Source organism: Panthera pardus, unplaced genomic scaffold (genome assembly GCF_024362965.1).
Source record: "Panthera pardus isolate Hobbes unplaced genomic scaffold, ASM2436296v1 HiC_scaffold_21, whole genome shotgun sequence".
NCBI classification, from domain to species: Eukaryota; Metazoa; Chordata; class Mammalia; order Carnivora; family Felidae; genus Panthera; species Panthera pardus.
This window is the reverse complement of record NW_026526777.1, coordinates 67,178,320-67,201,697: the sequence shown is the minus strand read 5'-3', so window position 1 is coordinate 67,201,697 and position 23,378 is coordinate 67,178,320. Positions and strand designations below refer to the sequence as shown.

At 38.6% G+C, this 23,378-nt stretch overlaps 1 protein-coding gene across 1 annotated transcript in view; it reads right to left on the bottom strand.

The window, feature by feature from the left end:
* The window catches only part of CDC42BPA (CDC42 binding protein kinase alpha), a 316,152-nt gene that overhangs the window by 243,705 nt on the left and 49,069 nt on the right, over positions 1–23,378 (bottom strand). The window contains 1 exon segment of the mRNA XM_053909423.1: positions 3,454–3,545. Within this exon segment, the coding sequence (XP_053765398.1) occupies positions 3,454–3,545 (92 nt within the window).

Below are 23,378 nucleotides of genomic sequence, written 5' to 3'. Positions count from 1 at the left end.
AGCATAATCTTGAGCAAAATAAGTCACAAACAAGGACATATATTAGAATTTCATTAATATAAATTTCAAAAACAGGTAAAATAAGTCTACGGTGATAAAGTCAGCAGAGATGGTTAATATGGAGGTACTTACTCACATAGAAGAGGCGATGCATGCCTATCTTGGTCTGCATAATGGTGACACAAGTTCACGCAAATGCAAAAATCCACTGAGTTAGGCATGCATATAACTCAATTTTTAAAAAATTTTAAGACCTTAAAAGAAACATATTTTCAGACAAATAAAAGCAGACAGTTTATCATCAAACATGATGAAATACTAAACAGAATTTTTAAGTCAAAATGAAATGGTATCAAAGGGAAGTATGTGAATGTAAAGTATGTGACTATGAAGAGCAAGAGAAAATGTAAATGTATGAATAAGCCCATGTGAACAGGGACAGTAATTTTTAAGGTTTTAAATATATGTAGAACTAAAAACATAAGAGCAATGACAAAAAAGGTAGAAGTCAGGTAAATGAGAATCGGCAAAACACAAATTTACCAAAGACACATGTGGCAATCTCTCGGGAAACCAACAAAAAGTAAAACTAAGAAATTAATAAATGAGAGAAAAAATAATTTAAAATACTCCATTAATCCAGGAATTGGGAGACACATAATACAGAATGGGCAAGACAAATATAGAAAAAAAATTATAGTACGTAGTGTATTTACACTAAATATCAACTGACTATATACTCCAACTAAAAGACAAGAGATTATCAGAGTGGATTAAAAAACAAAAACTGGGGCGCCTGGCTGGCTCAGCTGGTAGAGAATGCGACTCTTGATCTCAAGGTCATGAGTTTGAGCCCCACATTGGGGGTAGAATTTACTCTAAAAAACAAAACAAAACAAAAACTATATTCTACTTAACAGTAAACATACATAAGATTCTAAAAAGCTAAAACTACAAGGAAGAATATGATATTTAATGCAAATGTTAATAAAACGAGCTGAAATCATTCTACTGATGTCAAATTAAGGACAATTTAACTCCAAAAGCATTACTTAGAGATGACAAGGATCATTCCACTATGATAAAAGAGTTAATCACCAGGAAGATATAACTTTATATTTGTTATCAGTGAAAACTGAAAGAAAATAAAGAATAAATAAGGAAATGGCAGATCAAGCAGAGAAAATAATGAAGGATGTGGAAGATTTAAACAAGATTAATGAATTTAACCTAATTAGTATTTCTAGAACAATGCACAGCAAATTTCTAAAGACTGAAATCACACAGGGGTGCCTGGGTGGCTCAGTCGGTTAAGCGGCTGACTTCGGCTCAGGTCATGATCTCGCGGTCCGTGAGTTCGAGCCCCGCGTCGGACTCTGTGCTGACTGACAGCTCAGAGCCTGGAGCCTGTTTCAGATTCTGTGTCTCCCTCTCTCTGATCCTCCCCCGTCCATGCTCTGTCTCTCTCTGTCTCAAAAATAAATAAACGTTAAAAAAAAAAAAAATTTAAGACTGACATCACACAGTAACTGTTACGGAATTACACTGCAACTCAATAACAGAAATAGAACTACAAAACCCTCTAAATATTTAGAAATTGAGCAACAAACTTCTAAAGTAATAAATTTTTAAAAACCACACAAATAGTGGAAATTTACAATCATACTGGAAATCACATTGTATTTTGAGCAAAATAACAATGAAAACATGACATGATAAAACTTATCAGCTGTAGCTAAAGCTGCTTAGAGGAAGATGTATAGCCTTAAATACACATATGGAAAGAAGGGCTACACATCAATGCTGTAAGTATTGATTTCATAGCTATCTCCAAAAGCTATGAAAAGGATAGCAAGTTAAAACCAAAGAGAATGGAAGGAAGAAAATATTAAGAGCAGAAATTTTTGAAACAGAAATCGAATCTACAACAGAAAAATTCAAAAGGCAAAGGTTAATTCATTGAAAAAATAACAAAACCGATAAAGCTCTAGCATGACAAATGAAAAAAGTAACAGGTAAAAATAATCAATAGAGTAATAAGTGTGAAAAATTAGATGACATGGATGGACTCAATCCAAACCAGTCTGATTTCCACTACAGATATTCAATACATAATCTCAAACAGTGTCACCAGCAACCTCGAGGGCCCACGGTTTTACAAGTGAAATCTTCTAAGCATGTAAGGAAAAAATAATAACAATCTTCCCAAACTCTACCAGAGAATGGTAAAAGAGGGAATACCTCCCTCTTTTTATGAGGCCAGCATAATCAAAACACCAACATCTGATCAGGATTTTAAGTAGGAAAATTACAGGCCAATTTCTCTCAAAGATCCTAAGCACGTACACATGTTCACAGAGCAAACCAAGAGCAAGGAAACATAAAAAGGGTAATACAAAGTTGGGCTTAGCTTAGAAATGCCAGGTTAGTTTAACATTTGAAAATAAACTGGGGTAATTCAATACATTAACAGAGCAAGAGAGAAAAGCCTTAAGTGTCTCAAAAGATGCTGATAAGACATCTTAAAATCCAACACAATTCATAATTGAAAAAGTAAAATTAGCTAGGTTACTAGGTATAAAGTCAAACGAAATTCAATTATATTTCTAACTATTAGCAAAAAAAAAAAAAAAAAAAAAAAAACCCTAGAAAATGAAATCTAACAATTCTAATTAAAATAACAAAGAATGTCACATTCCTTCACTGATTGGCTGACCTAGTGTTAAGATGTCAATTATCCACAAATTGATGTCTAAAGAAGTTTTTTTTTGTTTGTTTTTTTTAAGGGTATTCATTTATTTGGGGGGGGGGGGGGAGCACGAGCAGGAGAGGGGCAGAGAGAGAGAATCCCAAGCAGGCTCCACGCTATCAGCGCAGAGCCCGATGGGAGGCTCTGTCTCATGAACCGAGAGATCATGACCTGAGCCAAATCCAGAGTCAGAGCTTAACCGACTGCGCCACCCGGGTGCCCCTACAAACTGATCTCTAGTTTCAGCGTAATCCTAATCAAAATTCAAGCAGATGTATGGGTATGGATTTTTAAGAGTAATTCTGAAATTGAAATACTCACTGTAAAATTACATGAAAATATAAAGGGCCAAGAACAGAGAAGGAGAGGGAGGATGTTGGAGGACATACACTACCAGATACGGAAACTTCTTAATCTAGAGTAACGTAAGCCAAGTGTGGCAGTGGCACGACGAGAGACAAATAAGCCGTTGGAGAAGAGAGTCCAGAAGCATCCTCAACCTTACGTTGACATATGAAGAAGAAAAATATCTTGGAAAATAATTCCACGCAGAAATATTTCATTCAAAACTCTAATATATTTTCTGATCAATTGTATCAATTACGACAGCAAGGAAATCATACTTGAGTTAAATTGCCTCACGGACTGTATAAAATCACTTCCAAACCAAGTAGCAGAACTTTTATAAAAACTCTCTTTCTTACCTCTCCAAAAGCTCCTCGACCAATCACCTTCAATATCTCAAAGTCTTCTCTATGTAGACGCATCTGTTTCACTTTAGAAGTAAATGGTTTGGCTGAAACAAAAGAGCAACATTAGTCACTTTCTTAATGAAATGTGATGCAAATTAGGTACATATAATGGTATTTCTTAAACAACAAAAATTCAAGTTATGATTAAGAATGAAGTCAAAGTGTTTCATAATCCCATCACACCATATTGAGAATAGATTTAATATCCATAAGAAAACAATTTCCCTTATTTCTTTTCCTTTTTTTAATGTTTATTTATTTTTGAGAGAGACAGAGCACGAGCAGGAGAGGGGCAGAGAGAGGGAGACCCCGAATCCGAGGCAGGGTCCAGGCTCTGAGCTGGCAGCACAGAGCCCAACATGGGGCTCGAACTCACAAACTGCCAGATCATGACCTGAGCGGAAGTCAGATGCTTAACCAGCTGAGCCACCCAGCGCCCCAATTTCCTTTATTTCTTATATGTGAATACATTTTTGTTGAGAACATATTGTTAAACACCTAATAACATATGAAATAATGCAAAGTAACAGGGAGGTACAAACGAGACCAGTTTATTTTCATGCTAAACATTCTGCATATTCTAACTCTCAATGCTAGACACATACTTGAACACAAATGTCCGAGAAGTAAAAGCAAATTTCATGGTACCCAAGGGAGTTTCAGCCAAGAAAATTCAGATTTCTTTCACATTCATTCATTCATTTATCCTTTTAACACACCCTCAGCAAGAGTTTACACTATGCAAAGCATGGTGGCAATCACCAGAGTCTGAACAAATAAGATTACAATACGGTACCTTCCTTCAAGAAGTTCTGAGGCTTTAGGACAGACAGAGAGTAGGCACATGTACAAAATGTAACAATGTGATGAGACTTCTAATGGAGGTAAACATAAAGTACTTCAGACGAGTGAGAACAGAACACTAAGAATTCGTGGATATACCACAGGAACTGGATCTTGAGGGCTAAGTAGAATTTTGCTACTTTGCCTGGGTTTGCAGTGTAGACATTCCAGGCACAGGAGGCAATACAAGCAAATGAAGAGAGGAGGGAAATTAATTTGAGGTGGTAACACGAAATAATCCATTGTCGTTATAGAATTTTGAGAAGAAATGCAAAGAAATTGAAGATGGAAAGTGGAAAACATAAATGGCCTTAAATATCATGAAAAGAATTTAGACATATTATTAATTATAAAGGATAAATTGACATTTTTTTAAATTACAGAATCAATGTACATTCTGCTGCCTCTAAGACAAATTTAGATCTGCTTCCTTCCCTCCCCTCATGTCCCTCTTTATTCTCACACAAAAAGGAGTAATGTGATTAAAAGGTCATTATGTATGGATATCTGCAAATCAATCAGTGTGATACACCACATTAATAAAAGAAAGGACAAGAACCACATGATCCTCTCAACAGATGCAGAAAAAGCATTTGACAAAATAGAGCCTCCTTTCTTGACAAAAACCCTCAAGAAGGTAGGTTTAGAGGGAACATATCTCAACATCATAAAGGCCATATATGAAAGACCCACAGCTAATATCATCCTCAATAGGGAAAAACAGAGCTTTTCCCCTAAGGTCAGGAACACAACAGGGATGTCCACTCTCACCACTGTTGTTCAACATAGTACTTGAAGTCCTAGCCTCAGGAATCAGACAACAAAAAGAAATAAAAGGCATCCAAATCAGCAAGGAAGAAGTCAAACTTCCACTCTTTGCAGAGGAAGTGATATTCCACATGGAAAACCTGAAAGACCCCACCAGAAGTCTCCTAGAATGGACACACGAAGTCAGCAAAGTCACAGGACACACATTGTTGCATTTCTGTACACCAACAATGAAGAAGAGGAAAAGAGAAATCAAGGAATCGATCAATCCCTTTTACAACTGCACCAAAAACATATGAGGAATAAACCTAATCAAAGAGGTAAAAATTAGATCTGTACTCTGAAAGCTATAGAACACTTATGAAAGAAACTGAAGACACAAAGAAATGGAAAAACATTCCACGTTCATGGATTGAAAGAACAAACACTGTTAAAATGTCTATACAACCCAAAGCAATCTACACATTCAATGCAGTCCCTATAAAAATAACACCAGAATTTTTCACAGAGCTAGAACAAACTATTCTAAAATTTGTACGGAACCAGAAAAGTCCCCAAATAGAAAAGCAAAGTGGGAGTCATCACAATTTCAGACATCAAGCTGTATTTTAAAGCTATAGCCATCAAGGCAGTATGGTAGTGGCAAAAGAAGAAGAAGAAAAAAAAAGACACATAGATCAATGGAACAGAATAGAGGACCGAGAAATGGACCCACAACTATATGGTCAACTCATCTTCAACAAAGCAGGAAATACAGGAAAGCATATTCCAATCCAAGGGAAAAAGTCTCTTCAACAAATGGTGCTGGGAAAACTGGACGCAACATGAAGAATGGAACTGGACCACTTTCTTATATCATACAGGAAAACAAACTCAACATGGATGAAACACCTAAATGTGAAGCAGGAAACCACCAAAATCCTAGAGGAGAACACAGGTAGCAACCTCTCTGCCCTTGGCCATAGCAACTTTTTACTAGACACGTCTCTGCAGGCAAGGGAAACAAACGCAAAAGTGAAATACTGGGACCTCATCAAGATAAAAAACTTATGCACAGCAAAGGAAACAATCAACAAAACTAAAAGGCAGCCTACGGAATGGGAGAAGATATCTACAAATGACCTGATAAACGGCTAATATCCAAAATCTATAACGAACTTGTCAAACTCAACACCCGAAAAATAATCTGGTTAAGAAACAGGCAGAAGACATGAAGAGATATTTCTCCAAAGAAGACATACAAATGGCCAACCGACACATGAAAAAATGCTCAACGTCACTCATCATCAGGGAAATACAAATCAAAACCACAATGAGATGCCACCTCACACCAGTCAAAATAGCTAAAATGAACAACTCAGGAAACAACAGATGTTGGCGAGGATGCAGAGAAAGGGGAACCCTCGTGCACTGCTGGTGGGAATGCACACTGGTGCAGCCGGTCTGGAAAACAGTATGCAGGTTCCTCAGAAAGTTAAAAACCAAACTACCCAAGGACCCAGCAACTGCACTACTAGGTATTTATCCAAAGGTATCCAAAGGATACAAAACTACTGATTCAAAGGGGCACACGTACCCCAATGTTTATAGCAGTGCTATCAACAATAGCCAAATTATGGAAAGAGCCCAAATGTCCATCGACTGATGAATGGATAAAGATGATGTGGTATATAAGTACACCGGAATATTACTCAGCCACCAAAAAGAATGAAATCCTGCCATTTGCGATGATACAGATGGAACTAGAGTGTATTACGCTAATGAAATTAAGAGGAAGAAAAATACCATACGATTTCACTCATATGTGAGATTTAAGAAACAAAACAGATGAACATAGGAGAAGGGAAGGAAGAATAAAATAAAATAAAAACAGGGAGGTAAGCCATAAGAGAGACTCTTAACTAGAGAGAACAAGCTGAGAGCTGCTGGAGGGGAGGTGGGATGAGCTAAAAGGGTGATGGGCACTGAGGAGGGCATTTGTGATGAGCACTGAGTATTATATGTAAGTGATCAAGCACTAAATTCTACGCCTGAAATCAATTTTTTTTTTAAAGTGTCCCAAATTAAATCAAAGGCACATCATCAAAATTAAACATTTATGGGGCACCTGGGTGGCTCAGTCTGACTCTTGATTTCGGCTCAGGTCATGATCTCATGGCTTATGAGATCGAGCCCCACATGGGGTTCTACGCAGTCAGTGCAGCGTTTGCTTGGGATTCTCTCTCTCCCCTTCTCTCTGTGCCTCCCCTGCTCACGTGTGTGGACTCTCTCAAAATAACTAAATAAACATTAAAAGAAATATCAAAGTAAAACATTTGTGATAATTAAAACAAAAGGTCATCATACATGGGTACAGTTCTATTCCACGGAGCAAGGGTCATATTTATTCGAGCTGTAGGAGACTGAAATAGAGCCGTCAGTCCTTAAAATTTTATTTGTTCTGAAGGTATTTGGTCCTACTAAGTAATTTAGAAAAAAAGCCCATTCCACACCGCACATCTCAGTCTAGTAGAGATTTCTGTGTCAGTCTTTTACCTTTAGAGAATAAGGAAAGGAAATGGAGATTGCTGTGCATTTGGAACCCACACAGCGGAGAAGATGACGGTCAAAGGAACAACAACTCCGAACGAAGGTATGGGAGATCTCACCCTGGAAAGACAAGACCCAAAACCACGCTGCCACGCGAAGTGAGCACCTTGATAAAATGACTCAGGCGTCCTGGTTGTGAACAAACTGGACTGGACAAATGGTTGAGACTGTGGCCACTATGCACCAGTCAGGGTCACAGAAGGAAAAAAATAGATCATAAACTGAGGGAATTTTACTGACAAACAAACTATTTGCAAAGGTGTAGGAGGGAAGAGTAGTGATCTATCTATCCATCAGTCTAGCAGGAATCTGACACTGGTGTCCCGCCTCCCCCACCGCCCTTTCCCAGCTTCTATACCAGCATTTCAGAAATACCTGGGTAAGAGGGTAGGTATGGAATAGAGAAATGAAAATAAAGATGTGGAGCCAGGCAATATGAGGCCAGTGCTAGTCTAGTTGCCAGCTACAGCTAAAACACCACACGGCCGCCTACAACGTAACACTCCACGGTTGTTCAAACACATCTTCTACTTCCTTGTATGTCTCCCCACCTCAAGACTTCCAAATAACCTGAGCCCAAATAAAGTATATGCTCTGTATCCTTGTCCCATTATTGACCCTAAATCCAAAAACAGCATTTCATCACAGACCACTACAGTTATTTGCAATCTAGCTCAGTTCTTCGAGAATAATTCCATGTACACCTCCTATTGGGTAACATCTTATCTAAAAGGTCAAAGACATAGCTCTTTCAAACCTCTGAGACGGTATTGCAAAGCAGGAAAAGAAACTATTGTTTTAAAACTAGAGTAAATGAAATATAATTTCGGAAAGCAAAGGGCTGCTAAAATGATCTTTTATACCAAAGGTACAAAACAGTATGCAAACAAGAAGTAATGCTAAGTTTTCCGTGCAGTAGCACATATCCGGAAAGCACCAAGCAAATGAATACGCTACAGTCATGTGTAATTAGGATGATAGGTTTTGTCCATTATCCAAGTTTTGTGGGAACCTACAGCATTGAAAGAAATTTAAAAAACAGTCCTATCTATTCTTTACATCCTGGAATCTGCTAGTAAAAATCTCATGTCTTTGACACTGCAAAACTGTTCTATTTTTAAAAGCATTCAAAAATGAGTTAAGTCACAGATTTCTTCGGGAGGCTCCTAGCTTTACTAATCAGTTACTCATCACTCAAGAAGTATCTTCTAATACCTGCTGTATGCCAGCCACTTTATAAGATGTGAGAGATACAAAAGATAAGTAGTCCCTGTCCTCAAGTAAACAAATTATGCAGTGTTACTTTTCCATTTAAATTTTTCACTGTGATTACAAATGGCTAATAAACAGAAAATGGTACTCACAAGAAATCACAGAAATGCAAATAAACATACTAGAAATATTCTATTACTTACCTACCAAATGTGCCGAAAATAAAAACCCAGAAACCACCAAGTGTTTGCAGGTGTGTGAATAACAGGTATTCTTATACAGGGCTGGTGGGACTGTTAATTACAATCTCCATGAAGATCTGGGTTTCTATTTCATTCTTTTAATTTGGCCTATTACTTAAAAAGACTTTAGAAGTTGAACCATCTTTATATGCCTTGAGACAAACCATACTTGGGTGTATTTAGTTAATAAACTCCTGACATTGCTTTGCTTTGACTCTATTTCAAAATTTTACATCTGTGTTCATCAATAATGTTGGTCTACAATGACCTTTTTTCTATACTGTCTTCATCTGCTTTAGGACCAATGACAAATCAACCTCATTAAATAAGTTGAGTAGCTTTCTCTCCTTGCTTACTCTCTAAACAAAATTCAGGTCGTTTAAAGAGCTCAAGGTGAAAAACAAAACTACACAACTTTTAGAGGAAGAAAGCAGAGACCGATTATAAGGTCTGAAAACATGTGCTAGTGAAAACATCCTTTCATGGACTTTTGATAATTAACTTCTTTCACATTATTGCCCATTTCATGTTTTCGATTTCTTCCTACGACAACTGTGTTAATTACACTTTTCTACAAATTTATACATTATGCTGAAATTTTTAAATTCATTGGAGTAAAGTGAAATAAGATTCTTTTGTTTAAAAAAATCTATAAGATAGGTTTGATCCCTCTTTAGGTGCTAATTTTGTATACTTGGATCTATTTTCATTGTTTTCCCTTACCAATACTGCTGGAAGTTTGCACATTTTACAATTATTCTTCCAAGTAGATAATATTTAGATTTGCCAGTGCTCTCTAAAATTCTGTGGCGTTTTTTCTTGTTTTAGTGGGTTCTCCCCCAAATTTATGCAAAGTTTCAGAAAAAGTAGAGGGTAATATTAACCCCTCCCACCACCAAAAAACTAAGGCATATTAATAACTGAAAAAAGAGATATTGGGGGGAAAGGCATGAGTAGAATAGAGATTAAAAAGAGGCATACGTACTGCTTAAACAAAAATGTTGAACTAACCAGGACATAATGATTCTAAACATGTACAGGCCAGCAACATAAGCTCAAAATAGGTAAAGCCAAACTGACAGATATAAAAGAAACAAACTCACCTTCATATATTTTACTGTAACTCTCTCAGTAATTGACAGCTCAAGCAGACCAAAACAAAAGCAAAAACAAAAAAGAAACAAAAAACCTGAGCACCTTGTCTATAATACACCACTGAGGAGTTGGAGAATATCATTTTAAAACACATAAAACTGCTACAAATTTTGATAATATGCCAAGACATAAAACCACCTCCAAAGAACTTCAAAGTATTGGGAACATAAAAACCAAATTACAGGAGTACAGTGCAATTAGAAATCGGTAACAGAGGGGCGCCTGGGTGTCTCAGTCAGTCAAGCATCCAACTCTTGATTTTGGCTCAGGTCATGATCTCACGGTTTGTGAGATCGAGACCCCTGTCAGGGGGTCTGCAACGACAGCACAGAGACTGCCTGGGATTCTCTGTCTCCCTCTCTCTCTCTCTCTCTCTCTCTCTCTCTCTCTCTCTCTCTCTGCCCCTCCCCCACTGTGCTCACTCTCAAAATAAATAAACAATTTAAAAAAAAGAAATCAATAGCAGAAAGATTCCCAGGAAAAACCATAAACTCTGATATCCAAAAACAATTTTGAAGAAAAATTAATAAAATAATCAGAAAATATTAAGAACTATATAGTAACAAAATACTATACATCAAAAGTTCCAGAACAGGGGCGCCTGGGTGGCTCAGTCGGTTAAGCGTCCGACTTCAGCTCAGGTCACGATCTCGCGGTCTGTGAGTTCGAGCCCCGCGTCGGGCTCTGGGCTGATGGCTCAGAGCCTGGAGCCTGCTTCCCATTCTGTGTCTCCCTCTCTCTCTCTGCCCCGCCCCGTTCATGCTCTCTCTCTGTCTCAAAAATAAATAAATGTTAAAAAAAAAAAAAAAAAAAAAAAAAAAAAAAAAAAAAAGTTCCAGAACACAACCTAAACCAGTATATACCACGTGGGGGAAAAGCTGTCAACATTTATACTGGTAAAGAAGGAAAGCTTAAAAATTAAGGTGTTAAGCAGACAACACAAAATATTAGACCAAAAGAATAAACTCAAAGTATAAGAAAACAAGAATGTAGGAAAGCAAAATAAATAAAATCAATTAATTTTAAAATAACCATATAATAGGTAAGTTCAACAAGACCAAAGGATGGTTCACTGAAGAAAAACAATAAAAACAACTGAAAAGTCACTATTAGGAATGAGAAACTGGACAAAACTCCAGATGCTGCTGAGATTAAATGGGCAGTAAAAGAGTATCACTAAAAGCTTATGCCAATAAATTCAAAAATGTAGCCGTGAACAAATTCCTAGAAAGAGTAACTGATTTTTTTTCAAAACTGAAAATAGGAACTCGCCAATAAATAAGTTGAATCAGTAATGTAAAAAATCTTCCACAAAGAAAATTACAATCCTGAACAGCTTTACCTGCAAGTTCAACTATACACACTAAGAAAGTGGTAATTCCCGTATTAAAACAAACTTTCCAAAGAATAAACTGAGAAATCTATCATTTCATCCTAATCTCATACCAAAAATACAGGTAAGTTTGTTCATGAATACAGATGTAAAAAAACTTACCAATTATCAAGCTAATCAATATATAAATAAAATAACATAACCAAATTGAGTTTATCCCAAGAATACAAAGTTGTTTTAATATTAGAAAACTGATTAACATAACTCACCATATACACAGATTGAAGAAAATATCAATACCTTAATAAATATATTTATAATACAAACCCTGTTCAATAAAATTATACAACCATTCTTGCCACTTTTAAAAACTACACTTTTAACAAATGAGAAACAAAAGGAAACTTCCATGGCCTGATAACTGATAGCGACAACAGCAGCACTGCAGAACAGCAAACAAAACACTTACAAGGTAAAATGTTAAAAACATTCTCTTTAAAATCAGGAGGCAAATAAGGATGCATTCTATTAAAATAATTGTTATTATCAGTTCTACTTAGCATTTTAATAATGATACAAGTCAGTGCGGCAAGAAAAGAAATAACAGATGTAAGAAAAGGAAGAAAGCAAGCTGTTACTATGCGCAGATGGTTTGTGAGATCGAGCCCCACATCGGGCGCCAAGCTGGGCGTGGAGCCTGTTTGAGATTCTCTCTCACCCTCTCCCTCTGCCCCTCCCCTGCTCACGCTTTCTCTCTCAAAAAAAAAAAAAAAAAAAAAAAAGAGAAATAACAAATATTGATGAGGAATATTCATTAGTGCAACAACGATGGAAAATAGAGGTACCTCAAAAAACTAAAAATAGAAATAATACATGATCCAGTAATTCCATTACTATTTATCCACAGAAAATTAAAAACACTAATTCAAAAAGACATGTAACGTTTATTGTGGCATTATTTGCAATAGGCAAGATACGGAAGCAACTCGGCCATAAGTGGCTGATTACACGGCCATAAAATGGATGAGGTCTTGGGGCGCCTGGGTGGCGCAGTCGGTTGGGCGTCCGACTTCAGCCAGGTCACGATCTCACGGTCCGTGAGTTCGAGCCCTGCGTCAGGCTCTGGGCTGATGGCTCAGAGCCTGGAGCCTGTTTCCGATTCTGTGTCTCCCTCTCTCTCTGCCCCTCCCCCGTTCATGCTCTGTCTCTCTCTGTCCCAAAAATAAATAAATGTTGAAAAAAAAATTAAAAAAAAAAAAAAAATGGATGAGGTCTTGCCATTTGTAATAGCATGTTTGTACCTAGAGGGCATTATGCCAGGTGAAGTAAGTCAGACTGAAAGCCGAATGCCATATGGTTTCACCTATACGTGGATTCTAAAAACACAAAACAAATGAATAAACAAACAAAAAGCATAATCAGACCTGTAAACAGAGAACAAACTGATGGTTGCCGTGGGGGGGGGGGGGGGAGATGGTGAGAGTGGGAGTGGAAACAGGCTTACAGTCATGGAATCAGTAAGTCACGGGAATAAAAGGCACAGCGTAGCCAATACAGTCAATGATCTTGTATCGCATCGGATGGTGACAGACGACAGTTACACTTGTGGTGAACACAGCATCACACAAACAGAAGTGGAAACACTACGTTGTACACCTGAAACTAATGTAACATTGTGTGTCAACTATACTCCAAACGATTTTGAGGAAATTTATGTATTAAAATTCATCTTCCACAAAAATATGCTTCAAACTGAAATAATGAAATGATCCATAACATTTTAAAGTGAGTTTTCCACTCTAAATGCAAGTAAATTATTTCACATATATTTCCCCCCACCAAACAAAACTCAGACTCTTAATTACAGAGAACCAACCCATGGTTGCCAGAGGGGAGGTGGGTGGGAGGATGGGCAAAACAGGTGAAGGAGATTAAGAGTACAAACCACCAGTAATAAAACAAAAAAGTCGTGGAGATGAAAGGTATAGCACGGAGAGAAAATTAAAAACCCACAAAAAAATCAACACACATCATGAATGCAATAACTGAGTCAAGCAAGTTGCTGGACATAAATAGTATGCAAAAGTCAATTTCACTCCTATATATCAGAAAAATTTTTGGAAAATCATCCAGAAACATATTTATGATGGGACTTTTGAAAGTACCTATCAATAAATCTATCAAAAATTGTATCTGTCCTTAATATACTACAAACGTTTACTGAAAGATGTTAAAGACCCAAATAAAAAGTACTTGGATAGGAAGGCATTAGTTCATTAAAACGTCAATTCTCCCACACACAGATCTGCAATTTAATGTAATTACAATGAAAATCCCAACCAGGGTTTTCATGAACTTGACAAGCTAATTCTAAAATTTACAAGGACCTGCTTCAGATTCTGTGTCTCCCTCTCCCTCTGCCCCTCCCCTTTTCACACTCACATGTGCTCGCTCGCTTTCTTTCTCTTTCTCTCTCTCTCTCTCAAAAATAAACACTTAAAAAGCTTTTTAAAGGGGTGCCTGAGTGCCTCACTCAGTGGAGCGCCCAACTTTGGCTCAGGTCATGATCTTACAGTTTGTGGGTTCAAGCCCCACATTGGGCTCTGTGCTGACAGCTGGGAGCCTGGAGCCTGGTTCCGATTCTATCCCTCTCTCTCTCTGCCCCTCCCCCATTCACGCTGTCTGTCTGTCTGTCTCTCTCTCTCTCTCAAAAATAAATAAACACTAAAAAAGTTAAAAATAAAATTTACAAGGATGAACAAAAAAAACAAGAATAATCAAGACACTTTTGACAAAAAATAAAAACAATAGAAAAAGAAAAAAGACTTGCACTATTAAAAAACTATGGTAATTAAAATAGTATGTGTGCCAAGAAGATGGACAAAAAGACCAAACAAACAGAGAGCCCAGAAGCAACTCACACACGTATGGACATCATTTATAATAGTACTGACACAATACAATGGTGGGAAAAGAATGGACTATTTTAACACATGACTTCGGGACAATGGTCATTTTCGGGAAAGGAATGCCACTGGAATAGCATGTCACACGACGCACAAAGTAAAGTCATTCCAGGTTGTTTAAAGGCAATATACAAGACTCTATGACTCTGGGTTACAGAAGAATTTTTAAATCAAGGTAAGTATAGTTTATCTAAAAAATAATTATCTAAAAATTTGACCATGTAAAATTAAGAATTTTTTTCATCAGAAGTCACCATAAAAGACACTAAGTAGGAGTAATTAACTGTGACACATATAAATGAAAATGGATTGGTACTCAGAATACATACCGATCTCCTACCAATCCACTTAAAACAAATAAACCAATTGAAAAATTGTGTGTTTCATAGAGAAGAAAACACAATGGCCCACAACATATGAAAAGATAGACAGCTCATTAGTAATCAAACAAATATACCTAAAACCACAATGACAATTTCAGACATCTGGCAAAAATTAAAGTCAATAAAACCAAGTGTTGGGAGGAATAATATCTTGTCCACTGCTAGTGGGAATGTAAATGAATATAACCACTTTAAGTTTCCCATTTAGCTATTTCAATTGATCATGTGCATATCCTACTATCCAGAGATTCCTTCTTCGATACATACAGCACCTAAAGAAACTTGCATATGGGAACTGAAAGACAGTACTATACAGCATTATCCTAATAATGAAAACCTGGAAACAAACGTCCATCTACATGAAGATAAATAAATTGTGGTTCATTCATGCAATCAAGTAATATAAGGACATGAAAATAAATAAACCATAGCTATTTTAAGTGTGAAAATTAATAAAAGGAAACATCACTAGAGTGGATTCTGGATGCAGAAGGGGAGGCAGGAAGGGGGAGCTGTATCACTGAATGTCAACCACAGGCCCCAAAACAAAAATCGTTAACAAGAAAAGATCCAGGGAAAGATGAGCCAGCACAGCGTCTCCTACAAGAAATGATCACGCCTGCAGCTCAGCCAGTGAGAAACCACCACCCTGAACTCTTGCTTTTCTCCAAATGGACTTTTGTTCAAAACAACTCCCTCCTAATTTCCTCCTCCTTATCTATAAAATAATGTGCTTCTCCTCAGTTTGTTGGACTTGCCTATAGTTTGACTATAGTTTGCATATCCTGAATGGCAATTCTCTACTATTCCTGAATAAACCATTTTTTTTAAGTTTATTTATTTTTGACACAGAGTGAGCGTGAGTTAGGGAGGGGCAGAGAGAGAGGGAGACACAGAATCTGAAGCAGCCTTCAGGCTCTGAGCTGTCAGCACAGAGCCTGACACGGGGCTTGAACTCATGAACCGTGAGATCACGACCTGGGCGGAAGTCGGACGCTTCCGACTGAGCCACCCAAGCGCCCCCTGAAGAAACATTTTTGCAAGCAAAATAACTTTTATTTTTAAGGTTAACATAAGCAATGCAGATAAATCTCAAAAACACACTACTTGGGAAAGAAGTCACAGAAAACATACAGTAGGATTTCCTTTACATAAACTTCAAAAACAGGCAAAAAGAAATATTCTACAGGAACTTATACAAGTGATAAATCTATAAAAAAGCAAGGAATTTCACGATGGTGATTTATTCTGGAAAAAAAAGAGAGAAATACATTGACGCACAGGAGTGTTTCCAAGATCCTGTTCATATCCCATTTCTTAAGCTGGATCAAAGGACAGAGAGATGTTCCTCTTATTATCATTTTTTGAATTGCACAGAAAGTTTTATAAACTCTTTTATATATATGTACACAGGAAAAATTTTTAGTAAGAAATTTTAAGTTTTGTATAATGTGAATAAAACAGTATTCATTTTAATGAAAACGGTTAGCTCAAAAATGGACTTGTTTGGCCAGAAGTTTTTCACAACTTGATATTCTTTCCAATCTGAGAAACTATGATGTCTTTCATTAAACCTATTGATATGCCTTTATTTTAATTTTAGTGATCGAGTTAGATGAAAACAATTGGTCATGAAAAAATGAACTGTGAACAACTTTAGGAATAAAATAAATCATTACTAGTCATTATTCACCAAAACAAAGTTCCCTGAAGACATGTTCCTGAGAAGAGTAAATGACTGGTTGATTACAGGCCCTTCAACCTACTACATACATAATGAAGCAACCTGATCCCTTAAGTAAAACAATCATCTTACCGATGATTACTTAGTTCAGAACCGTGTTCTATTCACATAGTACCAAGAAGCGTGGCTCACGAGCTTCTCACTATTCTATTTGTCCTCATGACCCTACCTTAGCTACAATATATACCTGGGGGCCTCTCACGTGTCCTTCTGAGTGCAACTCATCTGACCGACATCACTATAAACTCCGATCTGTTCACCTTTAACAAAGACTAAAGCCAAAGGATGTAACTGACACGGATCCCGCTAAACCCTCACATATATGGTCACCTGATTGTGACAGAGTTGCCAAAACCATTCACTGAGGACAGGACAGTCTTCTCAACACATGGTGCTGGGAAAACTAGATGTCCATATACAGAGGAGTGAACGTGGATCGCAGTTACTTTTAATTCACTTGAAATGCATCAAAGACCGAAACGTCCAAGCTAAAACCATAAAACTCTTACAAGAAAACACAGGGAGAAACTTCCGTGATTTTTTTAGACAGGACACAAAATGATTTTTTGGATATGACCCAAAAGGCACAGTCAATAAAAGGAAAAAAGAGGTAAATTGGGCTTCATCAAAGTCAAAAACTTTTGTACGTCAAAGTACACTACCAAGATAGAGAAAAGACAACTCATAATGAGGAAAAATAGTTGCAAATCATATATCTGATAAGGGATTAATGTAAAACATGTAAAGAATTCCTGTAACTCAATAACAAAAAAAAAAAAAAACAACTCTATCAAAAATTGGGTGAAAGTTTGAATAAGTATTTCTCCACAGATATACAAAGAGCCAATAAGCACATGAAAAGATGCTAAACATCACCAAGAATTAGGGAACCGCAAACCAAAATCACAAGACACCACGACACGCCCTCCGGGATGGCTATAGTAAAAAACAGTACTAATAAACAAGCACTGGCAAGGAGGTAGAGAAAGCGGAGCCCCATACATTGATTGCCGGTGGGAATGCAGAGAGGACAGCTGCTTTAGCCAAGAGTTTGGCAGGTCCTCAAAAAGCTAAACAAACATTTACCTTATGAGCCAGCAATCCCATCCCTAGACATACACACAAAGGAATTTAAAGGAGGGATTCAAGCAGATCCTTGCACACCAAGGTTCATCAACATTATTCGCGATAGCCAAGAGGTAGAAACAACCCAAATGTCCGTCAATAGATAAAAGGATAAACAAAACATGGTATATACATACAATGATAAATTATTCAACGTTAACAAGAAATGAAACTGATACAGGCTCCAACACTGATGAATCTTGAAGACATTATGCGAAGCGAAATAAGCCAGACATAAAGAGAAATATTGTTTGCTTCAACTTATATGAAACATCTAGAATAGGCAAATTCACAGACAGAAAGCAGATCAGAAGTTACCAGGGGCTGAGAGAGGGGAGAAAAGGGGGGGTTAATTGCTTAATGATTACAGAATTTCTCTTTGGGATGATGAAAAAGTTTGGGACATAAATAGTCGTGATGGTTGTACGACATTATGAAGTGAATGCAATTAATGAATTGCACACTTAAAAATGGTTAAAATAGCAAACTTTATATACTTTACCACAATGTTAAAAATTAGTAAGATAATATGACAAAAACCACCGAAGTATACACTTCGAATGAGTGAATTGTTTGGTATGAATTAAATGTCAATAAAGCTTCCTTTAAGCTTTAAGGTTTCTTCCAAAAAAAAGAAAAAGTTGACAAGGTGGGTTGATATACACAGGCCCTATCAGAGCTGAAAATGGGAGCCTAAAAACATTATAACGCCATCTCCAACACTTAAAAGGAGCTGTGATTTCTACTATATAACAAGATCACAAAACAAAGGTTATCATTCACACATAATTTACTTCCTCCCAAGGCTAAATCAGAAGTCCAGAAACAGGGTGCTGACAGCTGACACTTGAGGCAAATCACATCTCTGATTATTCTAATTTGTGGTAGAAATGACCAAGGAACAAGAACTATTAAATATCTCTGGAGAGGTATGTAGTTACCTCTCACGCCATTCATAATGTCTGGGACGGTTTAAAAGATTCCCCACCACATTAGAGCTGAGAGTTCACAAATTCAATGAAATTATGACATAGAACCAGACAATTCACAATTTCAATTCCTTGAATATTTATTTCTATGTTGCGTTTGAAAAAAGTTGATTATACATGCAACTTAGTGCCAAAATTTCATTAGCTATATTTAACAAAAGTTAAGTATGAAAAAAGTCATGAAGGGGTAGCCTGGGGGGCTCAGTCGGTTGAGCATCTGACTTCAGTTCGGGTTACGATCTCACGGTTCACGAGTTCAAGCCCCACGTGGGGCTCTGTGCTGACACCTCAGAGGCTGGAACCTGCTTCGGATTCTGTGTCCCCCTCTCTCTCTGCCCTCCCCTGCTCATGCTCTCTCTCTTTCTCTCAAAAATAAATAACAATTTTTTAAAAAGTCATGAATTCTATCCACCACAAGGCCATTCGAGACACTCAGTGTGGTTAAAATCATTTTGTATATATGACAAATTACAAAAAAAAAAAAAAACCCTTTATATTCATTACAATAACTGAGAAAGATTTAATACAACTATATTACTGCCTCTGACAAAAACCAGGGCCACAGAATTCAACTGTTGTGCTTCTAGACAACAGACACATCTACACTGAGTGCATGACGTTCAGCGACGTCTCCCCAGCGACTACGCCATCTGACGACAGCAACAGCTTGACTGTTTAACGCCATACAGTTCGGAGTTGTCACTTCTGGCACATTCTCTTGGAGACATGTGCCACGCTGCCTCCCTCCCCTGCTCTGAAAACCCTCCCCTGCTCCTCAGGGGAAGGTCAAGTGTAGACGGTGCAGCCTCAGCGACGTGCGCCGGAGTGGGGTACTGACCACAGCCGTAGGGCAAACAGCTGAAAACCGCGGCTCAGAAAGCGCTCGTCTCTGCAGATGGTTGGAAGCGGCAGCACATACACGCAGCAGGAACTGCGCTAAGCGGCCCACCACGTGGCCGAAAGCAAAGGAGAAAATCACCGGAAAAAGGCAGAAAGAGAAAAAAAAAAAAAAAAAAAAAAAAAAGCACAGTGCATGCACGAGGAGCAGCGAAGATGAGGACAGCTGTGACATCTGTCCCGTATTCAGGTTCCGGCGGCTTCCTGCACGCTGGCTGCATCTCACCGTATTCAGGTTCCGGCGGCTTCCTGCACGCTGGCTGCATCTCTGACTTGAGTTCCTTGAACATCCCTGAATGTGATGGTACAGAACCTGTGTTTCCGCTCACAGCTAGTCCGAGTTAGCATCCAGTCTAACATCTAATTTATCACAAACCTCCCTATGGTACATGTTATTAACCCCCACTGATTCCGAGGCCTGTAAGTCACGGCACCGCTGTGTCACAGCTGGCCCGAGAAGGACACACCAACGTGGAAGTAATCGTTTTACGCATCATTCTGAAAACCTGCCCCAATTTCAAGAATTCGATGTTCAAAAAAAAATCCCTTCACTGTCGTCTGAATGTACCCCATTTTTTAAAGTACTTCTGGACAAGAAAACGATTTAGTGCTAAGGACAAACTCTGTGTGATGATAAATGATTTGGCAGGTACATTTCACCGGGACCTGTCGAGGCCAAATACTATGCTATACGCACTTGTCTCTACATTCTCGTTCACTTTCGTTATCATTCAGAATAACTATTATTCCCATTTTCCGGGGGTGGAGGGACAGGTTCAGAAAGCTCAGACAAATTGCTAAGATCATCCTGCTAGTCGGTGGCAGAAACAGGATTCAAACTCTGATGTGTCAGGCTCCAAAGCCTTTCTAATTATACCATGCTGCCTCTTTCTTTCCGAAAGTTTTGAAATAAACAGATGCTGAAATTACAAGAGTCAAATATAACATAATTCTAAATTAAAAAAAAAAAACTAAAGATCCCTTTGAAACAGGAAAGACAAAAGCGTATTTCCACCTGAGCCCCCAGCATACTACGTGGCTCATTCACTTACACACTGTTGACTAAACGGACAAATGAATACACTGTTCTAAAAGAGAAAGAATTCAAGTTGCCAGTAGGAAATGCCCCGTACACCTCGTGAGATGCACCGTCTCTGCTGCTGAATGTTGCCCAAGATTTGAACACGGAGGCTCCTTCACGCCAGCCTCCCTCCTCCTCAGCACTGCTGTCCAGGCCTGGGGACAGGAGCACGGGCTATGAGCCTACTGCTGACAACTACCGGGGGATGAGAAAGGGACAAAGTGAGAGGTTCCAACAGAAAAGGGGTGTGGAGAAGGGAGGTACAGGTGAGCCGCTGGGGAATAAAGGCAGAGCCTGGGGCAGAGAGAGGCCCGGGAGAGAACGGGGAGCACTGGAGCAAAAGGTTTCAACCTTCCGGTCACCCGTGCTGCCTGCTTCCTCCCTTTCCTCTCCAGCTTCTCCATCTTTCTCTCCCTTATCCTGTCCACGGCCTGCCCTTCCACGTGCAGTGGAGTCACAGAGGCAGGGACCACCGCCGGGGGCAGGAAGAGATCATCGTCCATGCGGGGGGGGGGGGGGGGGGGGGGGGACGAAGACAAATATGAGGCCACGTGAAAGCTTTCACCGGTTGTAGCAAGCTCTGTGTGCAGATTCTCAAATAAAATATACTGCGTACATCAAAATTAATACAGTTAAATATTATGAACTAGAATGGGACTCTATGGTAATCACTTGTAACCTACAAAGAAAAAAGTTACATGTGGCATGTGTCTGAGATGTCTCATCTCTGGCAACCACAAATATTGACAGCAGGTATAAAACTGCTTCCTACTCCCTTTTAGGCACTTAAAATAGTATCTTTGACAGCGTGGTTTTTTTGTTTAATTTTTAATAATTGAGTTATTGAAAGAAGTTACAACATAGTCCATATGGTTTTGGCAACACAGTAAGCAAAAGTAACATAGATTCACACACACATACAACCCCAGAACAAACACACAGAACACTGAAATGTTGAGTAAAATAGACAACAATTAGAAATTTTAAGAGAAAAGATAGAAAGAGAGAGAGAGAAGGGGAAATTCCCAAGAGCCAGAATTACAGAGAGAATGCCAATCAAATTTTATTTTTATTTTTTTTATTTATTTTATTTTTTTTTTTTTTTACGTTTTATTTTTTTTTGAGACAGAGAGAGACAGAGCATGAACGGGGGAGGGGCAGAGAGAGAGGGAGACACAGAATCAGAAGCAGGCTCCAGGCTCTGAGCCATCAGCCCAGAGCCCGACGCGGGGCTCGAACTCACGGACCGTGAGATCATGACCTGAGCTGAAGTTGGACGCTCAACCGACTGAGCCACCCAGGCACCCCGCCAATCAAATTTTAAACGCAGGAATAAATGCTGTGAAAGCTTAAGGGATTACTAGTCCTGGACACAGGCCCTAATAGACAGACAAGGAAACATGAGTTATTGCTGGTGACCTCGGAGAGGCAGAGGACCAGGGTCGAAACCCCTGATTAAGGAGCCCAGGGCCTTTCTCCATGTAAGAAAATAACAAAAATTCTGACTCTTGGACCAGGTAAGGCAACTCAGGGAGGGGCAGGGGGTGCAAAGGGAGAGCAGGTATGAGTTAGGAGTCTGAACCTACGCTGCTTGTGTGGTAGAAGAATCCTTAGCCAAGAAATTAATATTAAATCTAGTCCCTACCCTACAGAGGAGAAGCACTCAGGGGAAGAGAGCTCAACCTTTAAGAATCTACCCCAATCAAAAGCAAGCCCACAATATACAACTTTAAACCCGATGAGGAAGTATCTACCACAATGGAAAGTTGGCAATCAAAACAAACAGCTTAGTACCCAAGAACTCAAGAGTACAATCTGAAAACACCATAAAGTGGGTAGCAATGATTAGAGAGATATAAATAGTGAAATAATATAAATTTCATACAAATAATGAAAACAAAATGTGAAAATGAACCAAAGAAAACCTCGAGAAATTTAAAGTATGGTCACTGAGGGGTGGCTCAGTGGGTTAAGCATCCGACTTCGGGTCAGGTTACAATCTCATGGGTTCGAGCCCCACATCGGGCTCTGTGCTGACAGCTCGGAGCCTGGAGCCTGCTTCAGATTCTGTTGTCTCCCTCTCTCTGCCCCTCTCCTGCTTGCTCTCTCTCTCTCTCTCTCTCTCAAAAATAACCATTAAAAAAAAAGAAAAAAAAGTACAGTCACTGAAATTTAATGGTAATTCATAACATGAGCACATCAGATAATTTAAGTCACCAACTCACCCTCTGTATCTAAGTTTAGTGTTTCTTTATTAGACTCCACACCAGGGTGGAGCCCAACACGGGCCTGAACCCCTGACCCTGAGATCAAGACCTGAGCTGAGATCAAGAGTTGGATGCTCAACCGAATGAGCCACCCATGCACCCCTCACGCTTTATGTAAAAAGAAAAACCAATCATCTAAGCCAGTAACTGCAAAACGGGGGAGGGAATGGTGGGTTGGGAGGACCTCCTCAGGCATAAGGTAGACGACTAAGAACTCCTCCCAAGGGAAAACACACACACACACACACACACACACACACACACACACACACACACACACCTC